This window comes from Rhipicephalus sanguineus, chromosome 3 (assembly GCF_013339695.2).
Source record: "Rhipicephalus sanguineus isolate Rsan-2018 chromosome 3, BIME_Rsan_1.4, whole genome shotgun sequence".
In the NCBI taxonomy this organism is placed as follows: domain Eukaryota; kingdom Metazoa; phylum Arthropoda; class Arachnida; order Ixodida; family Ixodidae; genus Rhipicephalus; species Rhipicephalus sanguineus.
Window position 1 is genome coordinate 51,874,000 of NC_051178.1, and position 15,130 is coordinate 51,889,129.

The window sequence follows — 15,130 nt, forward strand, 5'->3', positions numbered from 1 at the left end:
CTGAATAGCCTGATGAACGTAGTCGTTGCACTTGCTGGTAAAAACTGCAGGGGGCTGCATGGACGCAAGAGTTTTGGAGGGCGGATTCCAGATACATGGAAGCAATTGCCCGTTTCACAGTCTTTGAATGAGCCGAATCAAACGGCAGCAGCGGTTTGCAGGAGCATGGATTATAGGCCCAACATACATGTGAGCGTGACAGTGCAATCGTCAAATCTAAAAACTGCAACTTTCCTTCTGCAGGAATCTCGTGTATGAAAGAGAAACCCTGTCCCAACTGTATAAAAGTTTCTAAAGTGTTGTGCAAAACGTCGTTAAAACCACTAAAATCAACACCATTCACCCTAATGCCCTCCTGCTTCTTAAGAACCACCAAAACGTCGTCAACATATATACACACGGCAAGCACCTTGTCACTATTAAAAGCACTGTTCAAACGCCTGTCCACTGCAGACAAAAAAAATATTGCATAGGGCCGGTGCCACACACGAACCGATGCATATCTCACGTTTTTGCACGTAAAGCTTGCTGTCAAAGGTCACAATGGTGGATCCTAAATAAAACTCTAAAACCGACATAAAGTTCTGAACTGTAATCCCGTCTTTCTTGCGCTCTGCTTTTATTTTCAGACAATGCACCAACTCGCCCAGCAACGCATGCGATTAAGCTTTCTTGAAGATATCTCAATGAAAGGGCGAGAGAGCTAGTTTGTCAATCAAGAAATACGCTGGTGTCCACCTTTCGGAGCATTGTAAAAGGTAAAAGGTGTGGTTGCATTCCGGAGTTTGCGCGCACTGCCTTCCTCAAGCATTCACATGACAGAAGAGAAAGGGAAATCGTAGAAGCATACCATATCCACAAATCCGATGATAAGTGTATCAGTGTATCTTCTATCACACTATGTGGCAAGGAAGTCGCCTTCCTAAAGGTTATCTGTAAGCCTCCTTTCTTTGGCGTAGCTGCTTTGTTGCTGTTATCCTTGTTACTAGGGCTGAGCGGGTTATTTTTTAATTACTTCGATTTCCACTGTTTTTCTGACGCAGCTCCTTGTTGTTTAGGCATTTTTCATGGACTATTGTTGGTTTTCTTTTTTTTTTGAGGCGATTCGTATGTGTTCAAGTTTTGTTTTTTATTTTTTATGCTGTTGTCATATTTGTTTCTTTTACTTACGCAGCTCTTGGGTAAGTATTTTTTAGTTCCGTTCAACATATGCGCAGGGTCTCTAGCCCACAAAAAATGTTTTTCCTGAATAGTGGGGTAGTTTGTTTCCACCTTGTTAGGATGGTTGGCTGATGGCCTGTGTATTTTAGATGGCGCTTGCTTCCTTATGGGTTTCGATGTTAATGCTCGGTGAGTGCGCATGCGTCTTGTACGTTTATTTTTCAGTGCAAGTGTTTTATGGTCTCTAATCTTGGACGTTTTCTATCGCCTTTGAGCAGTAGGAAGATGATTCAGCGTTGGTGCGCGGCCATGAAGTGGCTTTTTGGAGAGGTCTTGGCACTTTTTTTATCGGGTGGATGGTTTACAAATGTTATTGCCCTTGCTGGTTGCTGGTGTAAATTTTTCATGTTTGCTCAATAAACCTCAGTTGAAAGTTGAGCGCCTGTCCTGTGTGCCTCTTGTCTATGTCCCCGTTCCATAGCGCTCGTTTGTTCCGCATCAAGTATGAACCACCTTGCCCAAACACAAGTCTTGCTATAAATGCCCCAAGGGCTCTTCTGTAGGACTTGCTTCTCGCCCTCGGCACAGTGCACTCAAAAGAGCAGTGTAAGTGTATCAGAGAAAAAAGTCGAACCGCCCTCATACCCCCAATGATTCGAGGTGTTCCCGAGGTCCTACGCCAGACAGCATGAGCAGCTGTGCAGAACCAATGGCTCCAGCGCAAAGAATCACTTCTTTCCTGGCTCGAACCTTATGCGTTCCCAGGTGTCGTTTGTACTCCACGCCCACAGCAGTTGTGCCTTCAAAAATAACCTGCAAGAACAGCTCTCTTTGAATGCTTCGGTACTTGTTTATTGAGCTTAATATGAAGATCAAACATATACTTCGATTACTCAGATTCTGTGCTTGCTATGATGTTTGTAGGTAGATGTTAATTATATGTTATAGTTCCTCGCAGAATCATGCATATATATGGCCTCCTACCTTTGTCACATGTGCATAAAGCGCGACGTCAATGTTCTTCCTTCTGCGAACATCATCGGGGATAAATGCCTTACTTGAGCTCCAGCGTTCTCCCTTCTTCACGTTATTTTGTACGCGCGAAAAGCCTGGAATAAGCATAAATACGCAGCCACAGAATCATTAAACGCTGCCAGGATATTAGAAGACCGGAACAAAATGCAGACAATTCGATGGAAAACGCGGGAAAAGAAGTCTATATTTAAGATATATTGCGCGAATGACAGCTAGGCAAAATGGTTGACCACAGTGATGCATAAACGGCTGTTTGTACATACAGAGTTAATAACCGAAATAAAAGCACTGGCTGTCACGCAATCGAGAGTAAATGTAAATATGAAATGTCTACCTGCAAAGCAGACTGGTTGGAGTAATGCTATTCACAATCTTGTGCAGGTAAGGAAGAGCGCACCCCACCAAACTTGACCACACTACTCGGTGCATTCGTCCATACACTCTAATCACGGTAACGTTTAGGACAGCATGTAACTTATAATTTATAAGTTACGTGGCTGTTACAGCAATTTTATCTTTGTGTTTTCTTGATTTCCCTCTCCCATAGAGGTTACATCGACAGTAGCGTGCCATTTTAAAAGCTAAAGCATCGCGATGAGCATTGTAACCGTTAGATTGTAACTTATAAAAGCGCAATGACTCATTCGTCAGGGGACCTACACTATGGAGTGGAAGTTTATTGATGAATGTGTCACATCGCGATCCCTCTTGTTCAAGGCTGCCTTTATCAACTGAACAGCGGATGATGTAACACAGAACGGGTCTTGACAGCAGAAAAGCAAATCACAGAAGCAGCGATTTTACATTGCGGCATACTGAGGCAAGCGATGGTGGGGTATGAAATAAAACTGGAGTTCTATAAGGTAAGCCTGCTTCCAAAACCCGTAATTTAAGAAGTGACAATCTGCACAGACATCGGCAAAAGCACAAGAACGAAAAACCATCGTATGTTGGTTAAATGTTTGTGCTAAATAACTTCTTAAGTTGCTCTTTTATCTATTTTGATTTTAAGCCGCAGAAATAATTGATTTGCATCCGGGAAGCTTCGCACATGCCGACACGATAAAGTACTGCAAGCACGCGACAAACGACAAAATTACACTAACGATGCGGTCGAAGAACCATCCCGTGGCGCGAGAAAAATATTTTAGACTCGCCATACAATAATTCGAATTTCCCTTTTGGTTGGTTGGTTGGTTGAAAAAACTTTATTTGGTTCCTGCAAGGCGCGCGTCAGCGCGCAGCGGGCGACTCCCACGTCGGGACCGTCAGACCAAGCCTGCCAGCCGCTCCGCGGGCCTGCTGGACGGCCCAGAGCTGGTCAGCCAGGAGGGAGCTGCGGAGGGCCGCCTCCCACCTGGCCGAAGCAGTATCGGGGTTAGTGTGCGTTGCCTTGCACTCCCAGAGCATATGCGCTAGCGTGGCTACGTCTCCGCATGCGGGGCAAGCGTCACTGGGGAATACCTCGGGATAAATGGCGTGTAAGGAGCTCGGATTAGGGTACGTCTCCGTCTGCAGTAGTCTGAGCGTAAGGGCCTGAGGCCTATTGAGTTTGGGGTGAGGGAGTGGGTACACTCTTCGCGCGAGGTAAAAATGTTTCGTTATTTCGTTGTATGTGGCAGGCGCGTCCCTGTTCTCCGCAACCTCGTTGTTACCAAGCCGTTGCCCGGAACCGGCGCGGTCGGTTAGCGCGCGCGCGGTCTCGTTGTCTATAGTTTTTTTTTTCGCGTTAAAAAACTGACCGTAAACTACAGCAAACGTCACGGGACAACGTAGCACTAAGCACGCTTAAGCTTCATCAATTCTCCAACACGGGAGAAAAATATGCCGCTGAGTTCACAAAACAGCGTACGACGGCCGCTCCAGTGAAGCCGCATAGACAGATGTGTGAGCTCGCGGTGAGGCACAAATGTGGCGTCCTCGAGGCGCCGCTTCAGTTTTATCGAACCAGGACGGCGTCATCTCTCCTAGGCTTTGCACAGCTTGAGGTGTATGTCGGGAAGCGCATTCGAATGTGAGGCGGTTGGTGCGGTTGTTGAAGTCGTGTTTGTGCTGCTCTTTGTTTTATCGATTTAACCAGATTTTACGCTCCGCGCTTTGGTGACGTGCGTGTTCTAATCGTGTTGTGTACGTGAGTGGTGTGGAACATGTGATACAGTAAGCAAGGACAGTCATCAACGTGCGCGATCAGCCGCAAATCAGCCACGAGGCATTGCAACGGGCACGTTCAGTGGGCTGCGCGGCCGTTGCAACGAGCTGCATTGCTGATTCTTCGCTTGCCTGAGACTAGCAATTGTCGAGCGGGTTGCATCCGTTGTTACGTTGGCCGAAGACAGCAGTAAAAGTGATCTGCCATGTAAGGAATATTCTCTCTTCAGTACGTTATTTGCTTTTGTATATGTGTTTATGTCACGTGTTTACCTGAATTCATGCTCATGCTTACGCTACTGTAAGAGATGGGTCCTGTCAGAAAAATAAATCGTGTCATGCTTTTATGCAGTGCATTGTTATTGGCAGTATTTGCTCTGCGTTTGGCGTTACAAGATGGGTATTTGGGCGTATATTATCAAACATCCGACTAAGATCATTTGTTATCATACACGTTTATGTGAGAAGCGATGAAGGAAAGAAGTTTAACCCTTCTTGCTGTCGCCGCCTTGGTACCTTCAACACGCTCGATGAAGGCTGCTATCACGGTGTGAGATACTGTAGGCGGCATAAACAAAGTGCCCCAGATCAGCGTTGCCCAGAGGAGCTCTGCGTGCGCAGTAACTCGCACCTGTCCATGGCAGTCTGGGCTGTTTGTCATGTCCTTGTCACCGGTATGATAATTCGTGGCGTCTATACGCAGTGTGTCGGCTAATTCAACTTTTCGCCATGCTTAAATCTCTGCTGCGGTAGCTTTAAGTGGACGAGTGAGGGTTTAAGGCGATAATGCGGGCTAGTAGGTTGTGATCATTGGCATTCACTTCGGTAGCGCAAAGGAAATTAAATACGCATTAATAAAAAAGCCCTCGTAGACTGATCTAGCGCGTGCGCGCCTGTGCAACGGGTTCTTTGTATTTTTCCTTGCAGTAAAGTCAGTTGATGTCTAGCGCCCGTCCTGTCTCTTGTGTCTGTGTCATTTTTTTTTTTTTGCTCTACCGAAATGAATGGAGAGTTTAAGTGCACGAAAGACAATGAAATAGCCATAAGAGTGCGTTTTAAGTGTCTTAAAGGGAATCACAGCATCCTTCCGTGTGTAACTGAATGCAGAAAACCCGAGGCACTGGGCCTACCGAAGTAAACAATTAATACACACGCACTAAAGGACGTTTATGAGGTGAAAAAATGAATTGTTTAATCCAGTGCATTCGCTGAGCACGTTTCAGGGGACACGCAATCGCCGGGGGGAAGCACGTGCTCGCGCTAAAGAAAAATAACTGTGACGACGTCTTTATCTCGAGTCGAAGCGTATTTAAAGCGAACTGCTCGGACACATGTTTTCATTTTACTGCCTGAGCCGGCGCGTTCTTGTGCGTGCGTGTGTGCGCGTGTATGTGTGCGCGTTCTTACGTAAGCGTGTGTGTGTGAGTGCATGTGCGCGTGTGTGTGTGCGCGTGCGTGCGTGTGTTGTGTGTGTGTTTGCTCGCGTTTGTGCTCGTGCGCGTGTGTGTGTGTGTGCTGGCGCGTGCGTGTGTGCTCGTGCGCGTGTGTGTGCTCGCGCGTGCGTGTGTGTGTTTGCTCGCTTGTGTGCTCGTGCGCGTGTGTGTGTGTGTGTGCGCGCGCGCGTGTGTGTGTGTATGTGTGTGCGTGCGTGTGTGTGTATGCATGTGTGCGTGCGTACGTGCGTGCGTGCGTATGATTTTCGCTTTAGTCGGCTGAGTGCCTCGGGTTTTCTAACGTCACCATCCCAACCAGACGGGCATCCGTCAGAGTTCAAACTTCTGCGTCTTGATCTAACTTTAAACCTTACACAAATATATGCTGAAGTCATCTTCGTTCCATAGTTGCACTCATACAGATCACAATGTACGATACTCAAAATTCAGATAATTCATGCTCATGCCTACGCTACTGTAAGAGTTGGGTCGAGTCAGAAAAATAAATTATGTCATGCTTTTACGCATTGTTACCGGCAGTATTTGCTCTGCGTCGCTCGATTACGTCTAACTGCGTCGCTATCGAAACGGGGCAGCTGAGAATGATATGTTACGCAATAAATGATACGCTGCGGCTTAACGATTTTTCAGATAGCACGAATGCCAGCAGTCGTGCAAAGTAGGAGTCCAAAGGGGGACATGGTTGGTGTGGTTGGTATGTCTTTCGATGTCTTTAGTACATTGGCGATAAAAATTTGTTCTCTGGCACTGAGATAACTTTTTTTCTCTTCTCGTTCTGTTCTAGGGTGCAAGCAACGTGTCACTGTGGTTAGAAAAAATGAATCAGTATACTACATGTGATTTAACTGTCAAAGCCGGAATGTTTAAAGGTACGTAGACAACACAAATTATTTTTTTCCCGCCATATTAAATGTGTTGCGTTGGAACTGTTTACAGCATACATCCCGCCCAAGGTATGCTGGGATGATCTCCCATCAGGCAGCTTGGAAACTTCCAGACGCCGATATGCCTTACGTTTGGTGCAGCCGAGGTTATGAACTTTCAGGTGGAATATGCCCCTTGAGGAAAACAATTAGGTACGAGTATATTCAAGCTCCACGTGAAATGCCAAGTATGGTCACTGAAAAATGTAAATTGTAATAATTCTGTTTCTAATCACCTGCTGTGGTGTTTCTGCTACTAAACTGTCACGTACATTTTTGTACTGCTGACTCTTGTGCTAAACAGAAGTAAATTACACTTGTGATTAACGTGCCTTTTCAAATAAGATTTTGGTTTTCCGATAAACGTATTGCACAGGATACTAGATTTGAGGAACGCCTATGGATTGGTAAAGTGACGCACTTTTTCTTTTTTTTTGGGGGGGGGGGTGTAGTATGTGTCTCACGTTACATGCTATCGGCAGTTGTGTACAAAGTGGCAGTAACCGTTGGAATAGTGTGAAAGAACGGTCCTCTCCTTTTAAGACCCACTGTCCAGCAAGGAGGTTGCCGAATCAGCAACTGACATACTGACTGATGAAACACGATGGTGCGTGCAGCAAGAGAGGGTTTGACTGCAGATCCCGACCACCTGCTTCTGTAAATTTGTACTAACCACAGTCGAAAACAAGGAGAAACGTTTGAATACCGGCGGCCTTCTATCAGCTCGACAAGTCCCTCAAGCTATAAATCAATAAAATTATGTGTATTGATGACTGTCACGCTAACTTTGACGTATTCTGCTTTGGAGGTATAAAGCAATGAAATGTGGATTCTTTTCGATTAGTGCATGTTTTTTTTTTCTTCAGAAAATTTCTTGGGAGCTCGCAAAACCCGAGCGACAAAAGTAAAGGAATGACAATCCCCCTCTTTTTGGCTGCCCTCTGGGTTTCCGTTGTCCTGCTTATGTGCAAAGTGCCAGCAGTTATGGTATGCCGCACACATTAGTGTACTTAAGAAGTAGCACGACGCTAATCACGTATTATTTGCAAGGGGTTCCACTAAGTATGACCGCTCTACCCGTGGTCCACCGACCCAGGTGTCGCCTAACACAGGGTATGTGCCTCTTTTTTCGTTCGATCTTCCTTCTGCGACACATTTCGGACCACTCGCTACGCGCATGATCGGCCCAGCTAAGTGTCGTCTAGCAAGAGAAGCGTGGCTCTTCATTTAGTGCTTCTTTCTGTGCACGCCTAATCCTTCGTACTTCTTTCTGCGGCTTTATCATGCAGCGTACAAATATGTACACTGAGCGATGAGAACTTTCACGGAGGTGTCATATGGCCTGCCCTTTTCTGAATACACACGCTGGAGCTTTGCAATAATTCTAGTACATGCATGTCTGCTTAGAGCACGACAATTTCGGTGTCCGTGGCAAGAGATGTACGCTTCCCTAATCGCAAGAAAAACACAAAACAATTTCCTTAGGAGTTGGCTTAGAGCTTGCATGCATCATAACGTCACACCTTCGCCCACAAGCATCGCGTCGTTCAAATGCGGTATACCACTAAAACGATAATTAAGAAGAGCAGGTGATTGACAGATATTCTTAATCATGAGTTGTGCCATGTGTATCAGACAAGTATCCTCTCTTGACCCAATTACGTAGATGCTTAAGCACTACAATTTGCATCTCTCGAGAAAACCGCGTTCCGGCTCTTGATATGCGCTCTTGGTATTATTGTATGTTTTGCGTATGCATACATTTAGATTTACTGCGTGTTTTTCTGATAATATCATTCAGCATTTGTATATAGCATGCACAAACGTACCAGCCAGCTACTTATTACGCGATGATTTCAGACAATTCTTTGGGTTTTGCGAGAAGTACGTAAAACTGACTTAACGTGGCGTATGGCGAGTGGTCTGTATATCAATTTTGAATATACTCTACGCCGTGAGGAGTAGTGTTAATCCTTCGCGCACTTCTTTACCGCCTTCAGCAGCTTCCCTGCTTTGTCAACTTCCCATTTTGTCAGTATCCACGTTTCCAATGCTGATCCCATATTTGAAGGTGAACAAAATGGCAAATAGCCCTATAACAAATAGACGGCTGGTATTTATTATCAGATAACACATAGTTTGATAAGCATGAATCATACAGTCAATGAAATTGCACGGACAGGAAAAAATAATTGATGTGTTATAATCAGGCCAACCTGCTTAAACTGCATAGAAGTTGGACCAAGAGAGGATTGCCTTACACTTATATCATGATACTGTTATAAAATCTCCGGTCCTCACTGATATTGACGGGCCGACAACATTTTAATAATAATCCCGCCTGATTATTACTGTAGTGCATGCTAACTCCAAGTCGCCTCGGATATGCGAATGTTTTGTTAGCTGCCTATTCTAATGAGCGAAGGGGACGCGTTTGGCCTCGGTCACCGCAATTGTCACGATCTATAAGCAGCCATGGTCTTGATTTATTACAATGCGCCATCGCGTGTGTTCCGAGAAGCACCTTCCATGTGACACCTTCCGCAAAGGTTCGCATTTCTTAGCGTACGCATATAGACGGTGTATTAAAACCGCACAAGGAAGCGCGGAAAAAACACGAGGCATGCGCAGCACGAAGTGCGAAAGAGTGGAAGGCTGTGCTTCCGTTGCTGTGGCACAACTGGCTGATCCAAGCATATGATGAGCGGTGGCCGTATAAAATCTCCTGCAAGCCGTTTTGTGTAAACAGTATACCGTGTACTGTACAAGGTAACCTCTATTTTTACGTGATGCGGCCGTATAAAATCTCCTGCAAGCCGTTTTGTGTAAACAGTATACCGTGTGCTGTACAACGTAACCTCTATTTTTACGCGAGAATGCTCGATACTATGAACGGGTACTAAAGGTTACTAGATAACTTCTATTTTATAAGTACACAAATTTGTGAAAATGTGCCCCTTTAGTAAACGTTACCGTGCTTAGAGTGTATGGACGCCGCTGTGTGTTCTCGCTCTGCGAGATAAATCTCAGGCTTTGCCTAGCGTGTACGGCCGATGTGGCCAGAACGCGACAGCAGGCTGGTGCGCCCCACGCAGCCATATACTCAAGCACGCGCTGGCGTTCGAAAGAGCACAGACTTAGAGTTGGTGTTTAAAAGAGCAATTGCATGGAACGTCGCTATTTTAAATGGTAAAGTGATTTCAACGTTACAGCTTCAGTGATACGTAACTGCTTCAGTGATAGCATGAAGAAATACTAAGATGAACTCTGAAAAAATAAACTATGGAATTTTTCGGGCCATATCTTGGGCCCTGTAAGAAGGGTTTACTGTAATTGCAATGTTTGGGCTCATTGGTTTCAATTTGTGGGCTGTTGGGCTTTTAACTTTTGGGCTGACTGGCCGGATGTCTTGTTGAGGTCTGGCCACAATGCCCGGATGATCTCATACGAATGCCCGTATGCTCTCGTTGAGCTCCCCGGACGTCTCGTTTCATTAGCCGGATAACGGTGCCGGCACTTGGCTTAAGGTCACTTGAAGGCCGCCGACAATGACAGCTAAAACCATTTATGCTTAATATTAACCAATAAATTCTAAATAAAATGTTATAACTATCAGCATTAGGTTAGTTAGTGGTCAGCAATACATTTAGCGCAGCAGTTTTATATACGCTCGCAAAATTTTATTTCTTAGATCAGCACAGATATAAAGCGCAAAAAAGAGCACTGCGTTACAAACTACCGGCAGCTTTGCAAGCACCGAAATGCTGTGCAACCAAAATCCAAGAGCAATGATTGTCACATTTTTGTTCGTCGCTCCTTAGGTGTTGAAATAGTAGGTTTACCTTGCAATTGTTGTCATCGCTCTCTTAGTGTAAGCTTGGGCAAAGTGAACGCGTCCAAAGTAAATACAATTTCTGTTGCCCAACACTTCTTTGGTTTGCAACTTTACAAATTTGGTTTGTCTTAGTCGCTTCTTTCTAAGCTTGTTGGGCTTTCTTAGTGTTGGGGAGCCACAATACTTCATTCTCTTTTTCTAAACTTTTCGCGCAAGTTAAAACAACCCGTTCACGCAGATAAAACGGCGTTATGTTAAAGCAGGTTCAACAGAAATACAGTTAACCACTTATTAAAGGAGGGATTTAGCACATAAAATATCGATGACGCCACAGTGCACGGAAGACGGGACGTGAAAGATGACATATCGTGCTTTAACTATCAACTAAATTTTATTTCGGAGAGCCAGGTGTTTATACTGATACCATGAATGCATAGAAATGTTTACTATCAAAGGCAACATCACTGAACAGCAAAGACTTCACACCCTCAAAGCAGCATTTTTTTGATAGGCAGCCTCCCTTAACGCTCAAAGGAATCGACTGGGCACTAACGCAGGTAGCTCTCTTGCTTCTTTCGCGTCCCGCATAATAGCAAAGCTTGACAGAGCGAAGTAACTTACATTTGTCAGCTACTCTGCTAACACGTTAGAGAGTTTTCTTTGTACAATGATGTCTATCTATGCAGGTGTAAAGCGTGCATTATTTGGTGCATTTGCAATAGCAAGCACAAAAAAAAATTAAAAAATACTTCTGGAATACTTGAGTTATAATCATATTAGAACTCCATTCGGTGATTTAACAGACACGAGAGGTCTCTGGGTGCACTGGGCTTCTATTTCATTAGATCCTCCTAATAAAGGTACACTTTTGCAAAACTATGCTCTGGGATTAAGTTTGCTCACTGGGAATTGGAAGTGCGAAATACTATCTCACTTGCGGTATACCTCAACTCAATACCTTCAGTCTACGGACGTGAGTCAGTGGCGCTTATCGTGGCAGTAGTCGTGCGCTCAGACCATTTTGCTTCATGGAATTAGCACAATGGGTCAGCGCTAATCCAGCTTTTCAATAAGTCATTAATGTCATACTCATGCCATGCGCAGTGTCTAAACGTCGGTTTGAAAACAGGCATAGCGTGATTTTTGATCATCTTACTTGTCTGATTGGGACCATTGTAGTCGCCGTTGCCGTAACCAAGTTCTCGGCCAGCCTCCAAAAATAAGTCGCTAACCTTTGTGCGTGAACTGGGAAAACTCACTGGTACTTCACCACTGTCTCCATGGTATCCTGTAAAAAAAAAAAAGACTTACCGTGACTACGCATCTTGCTTATACGTTATGCTTGGTGAAAGATCACACGTCAGGCTTTTGGAGCTGGGTCTCCTGCACTGATATTCAGTTACGGCAAGCTTTTTTTTTTCTAAACGAGCTCTATGCGCACATCGAACTGATGTATATCTCCACATCTTGGAAGTGCTTTAAACACTACAAAAAGAGAAATAACGTCTGGTTAAATTATTTGTGTATGTTGTACTTTATGGTGAGAACATGCCTCAAAAGCAAACAACTATGGTCAGAAAGAGAAAGGATTTAAATAACCATAAATACACTGCATGACGATAGGCGTGTTAGTACGCGTACATAGAGCGTTTCAGATATATTCAACCAAGCTCTGTGAAATGTACGCATCACTTACGAGAATGCAACGAAGTTAGCAATGTTCCCTGTCCACTTGGCCATCCTAGAATATTTGTGAGATGAGCCTATATGCCTACTAAAATAATTAGTACGCGCAAAATTAAACTTCTCTCTTATCAGGTAATGTACCATAGGGAGCATTTACAGATTGTTATTGAAATATAAATGATTTCTTCCTGTCATAATAGCTACTGTACGTTTAACGTGCTTGTTCCAAAATAATATTAATAAGAATAATAATAAGAATATAATTATAATAAAGAAGAAAAGGAGGCGAAAATTCTTGAGACCCGTGTACTTTGGTTTAGCTGCACGTTAAATAGGCCCCGCTGGTCTAAATTTCCGCAGTCCTCCACTACGGCGTCTATCGTAATCATATCGTGCTATTGAGACGTTAAACCACAACATTTATTATTGCTATTAAAAAAAACATGCACCTTATTTTAAAGAAAAGCACTACCTGAAAAACGTTTGCGCGTAGGTTACATTAGTGTCCTCAAGCAGTTAACAAACAAATGAGCGCCACTGAGAGCAGGGCGAATGCATGGAAAGGCCATGACAATTCCAATGATGTAGTCCTTTATAGTACTTTATAGTACTTTATAGGACGGTAGTGAGGCTTGCCCAATTCCTGTGGTGCATATCTGCCTGAGGAGTTTTGCACGACGGAGCATAAGTTACCGATAGCCTAAATAGCTTCACTGTAAAGAAAATGAAGACAGCGCGTGCCGGTTCATGGTGATGATAGTTTTTACGACGAAGCAAAAGTTACCGACAGCTTAAACTGCTTCGCTGATAAAACTCACAGGGTCCCTGATGCATTCGCCTACGACTACTCGAAAGTGAACGCCATCTTGCTTTTTCTTCTCGGCCGATGTATTGGTCCTCCCCACCTTCCGAAAGCTTTCCGCATCTATATTTGTTTTGCACTGCCGACAGGACGGGAGACTTTGCAAGCTTTCTGCACCTCACGCGGTTTTGCACTCACTCCGTGATCGGCTCATCTTTTACCGAGTGACGTCGTCATGTGATGATGTCATCGAGTGACGTCATAATGTGACGATCGCGAATATTTGTGACGCCATGACATCATCATGGCGCCACAAATTTTGACGGTCATCACTATATGACGCCGTGATGACGTCATATGGCGAGGTCGTCATGTGATAACTTTTTGCGTCACTTGTATTGACGCCAACGCTGCCGGTAGTCACTCCTGGCGTTTAAAGAGGCATTTCGCGTTTAATGAGCCAGTTCTCGCGTTTATAGACTCGCCCTTTTACAAACAAGAATGAGAAGTACATCTGTGCGCTTGCTGAAAAGAAGAACTACGGGGGTCACAAGTTCAGCATATGATATGTAGTGAAGGCGTCGTTACCATTGTCGATTCCTAGGTAGGATGTTTCAATACTGAGAAAATCCGGCAACACGTCGTCGTAAGACCAGCCTTCGGCACCATAGTGAGATGCCCATTTGTCATAGTCTTTCCTGTTTCCTCTAGCATATATAAGGTGGTTGATTGAACTTGAGCCACCGAAGACTTTGCCACGCGGAAATCTGTTAATCTGCAATTGAAAAAAAAAAGTGGTGCGATGTAAGAAGGTGAGATGGTACTTATCTGTTAGCGTTTTCCTTGAAGCATTTAATCTATGTGACCATCCGTATTTTAGACGCACTAAATGAAGTTTCCTCGATGGTTTACAGCCAAGTGCACACCTCAAGTGCCTGACTAGAGCCTCTATCTGCTTACATCTGATTCTATGCTGTTGCCTCTTAAAGGCCATCTCCGTCGATTTTTCGGGGTCATTGGATCTCAATAAAATTCACTGGGTACGTTCCTTTGCACGTTTCCGTAATTTATACTAAATTACAGGTTGGAGAGATACGCAGATTCTTTACAAATGAATTTTATAGATTGCCCCGACTCTCCCAACTGGCGTCCCACAATTATTGGCAACATTGTTTGTGTGACGTCATTTACGGCAAAGCGAAGGAAGTGACGGAACCAAAGTGCCACTACATCGTCTGCTGTCCACAAGGCAGCAATCGCGTGTGTTTGGCCAACGCTTCCTTGGTTCGTCGTGCGAATTTCAGTTCCTTGTGGGCCCGCGTGCGATGGGTGGCAAGTGGTGTTGCGTTGTGGCTGCACACCATTCCCCGTGTGATTACCTGAACACTCACGAAACACTCGCAGCTAACGATTACCTTTCGTCTCGATATTAGACTGTTTTAGCAAGCAGTGGCGGTTTGCCGCACGTACACTGCGGTAATACCGTACCGGCTGAGGAAGGCACATGCGTGAACATTGCCGTACGGAAACATTTACCGTAACGTAAACAAGGTCCACCGTGACCGGGACTATTCGTGTACCGGAAGCGGTGCGTCGTGCGAAAGGTTGTTCGTACTTGGCCAATATTTATTTTCATCGACCTCACCGGCGCGTTGTCAAACGCCGATATCCACAAACGTATGTACTCATTCCATTGCGCTGTTAAAAAGTTTTAGTTAGTCTGCAAACTTCGACGTTAGCGCTTCACCCGATTGCGGCAGCCACAAAATTCAGCCTGCTTCAGCCACCTGGACAGGTGACGCCATCTGGAATTGGAATGCGCAACCAGGCATGCACATGGCTAAACAGGTTGTTTTACTTCATCGTAGAGGAATGGCTTTTGTAATTGACCGCCAAATGCGTCTTAATCGCAGCTGTCATTGTGCGAAAGCTTCGAGGAGCATATGCACGCGGCAAGATCAGTTTTGGTACGGCTGTCGTGGCGTGTTCACCTTTCTGCTAAGCGTCTGCTTTTCGCCGCTCTCGCAGCTTTGATACTCCCCGCTGGAGGAACCGGCATGCTTTGCGCAAATTCCGGTTAACAAGT

The 15,130-nt window shown here is 44.8% G+C and overlaps 1 protein-coding gene across 1 annotated transcript in view; it reads right to left on the reverse strand.

Moving 5' to 3' along the window:
* The window catches only part of LOC119385463 (4-pyridoxate dehydrogenase-like), a 95,873-nt gene that overhangs the window by 43,468 nt on the left and 37,275 nt on the right, over nt 1-15,130 (reverse strand). The window contains exons 3-6 of the mRNA XM_049413996.1: nt 13,633-13,819; nt 11,713-11,844; nt 2,146-2,270; nt 1,807-1,974 (exon numbers count right to left, since the gene is read on the reverse strand). Of these exons, the coding sequence (XP_049269953.1) occupies nt 1,807-1,974; nt 2,146-2,270; nt 11,713-11,844; nt 13,633-13,819 (612 nt within the window). The remainder of the gene's footprint in view (nt 1-1,806; nt 1,975-2,145; nt 2,271-11,712; nt 11,845-13,632; nt 13,820-15,130) is intronic.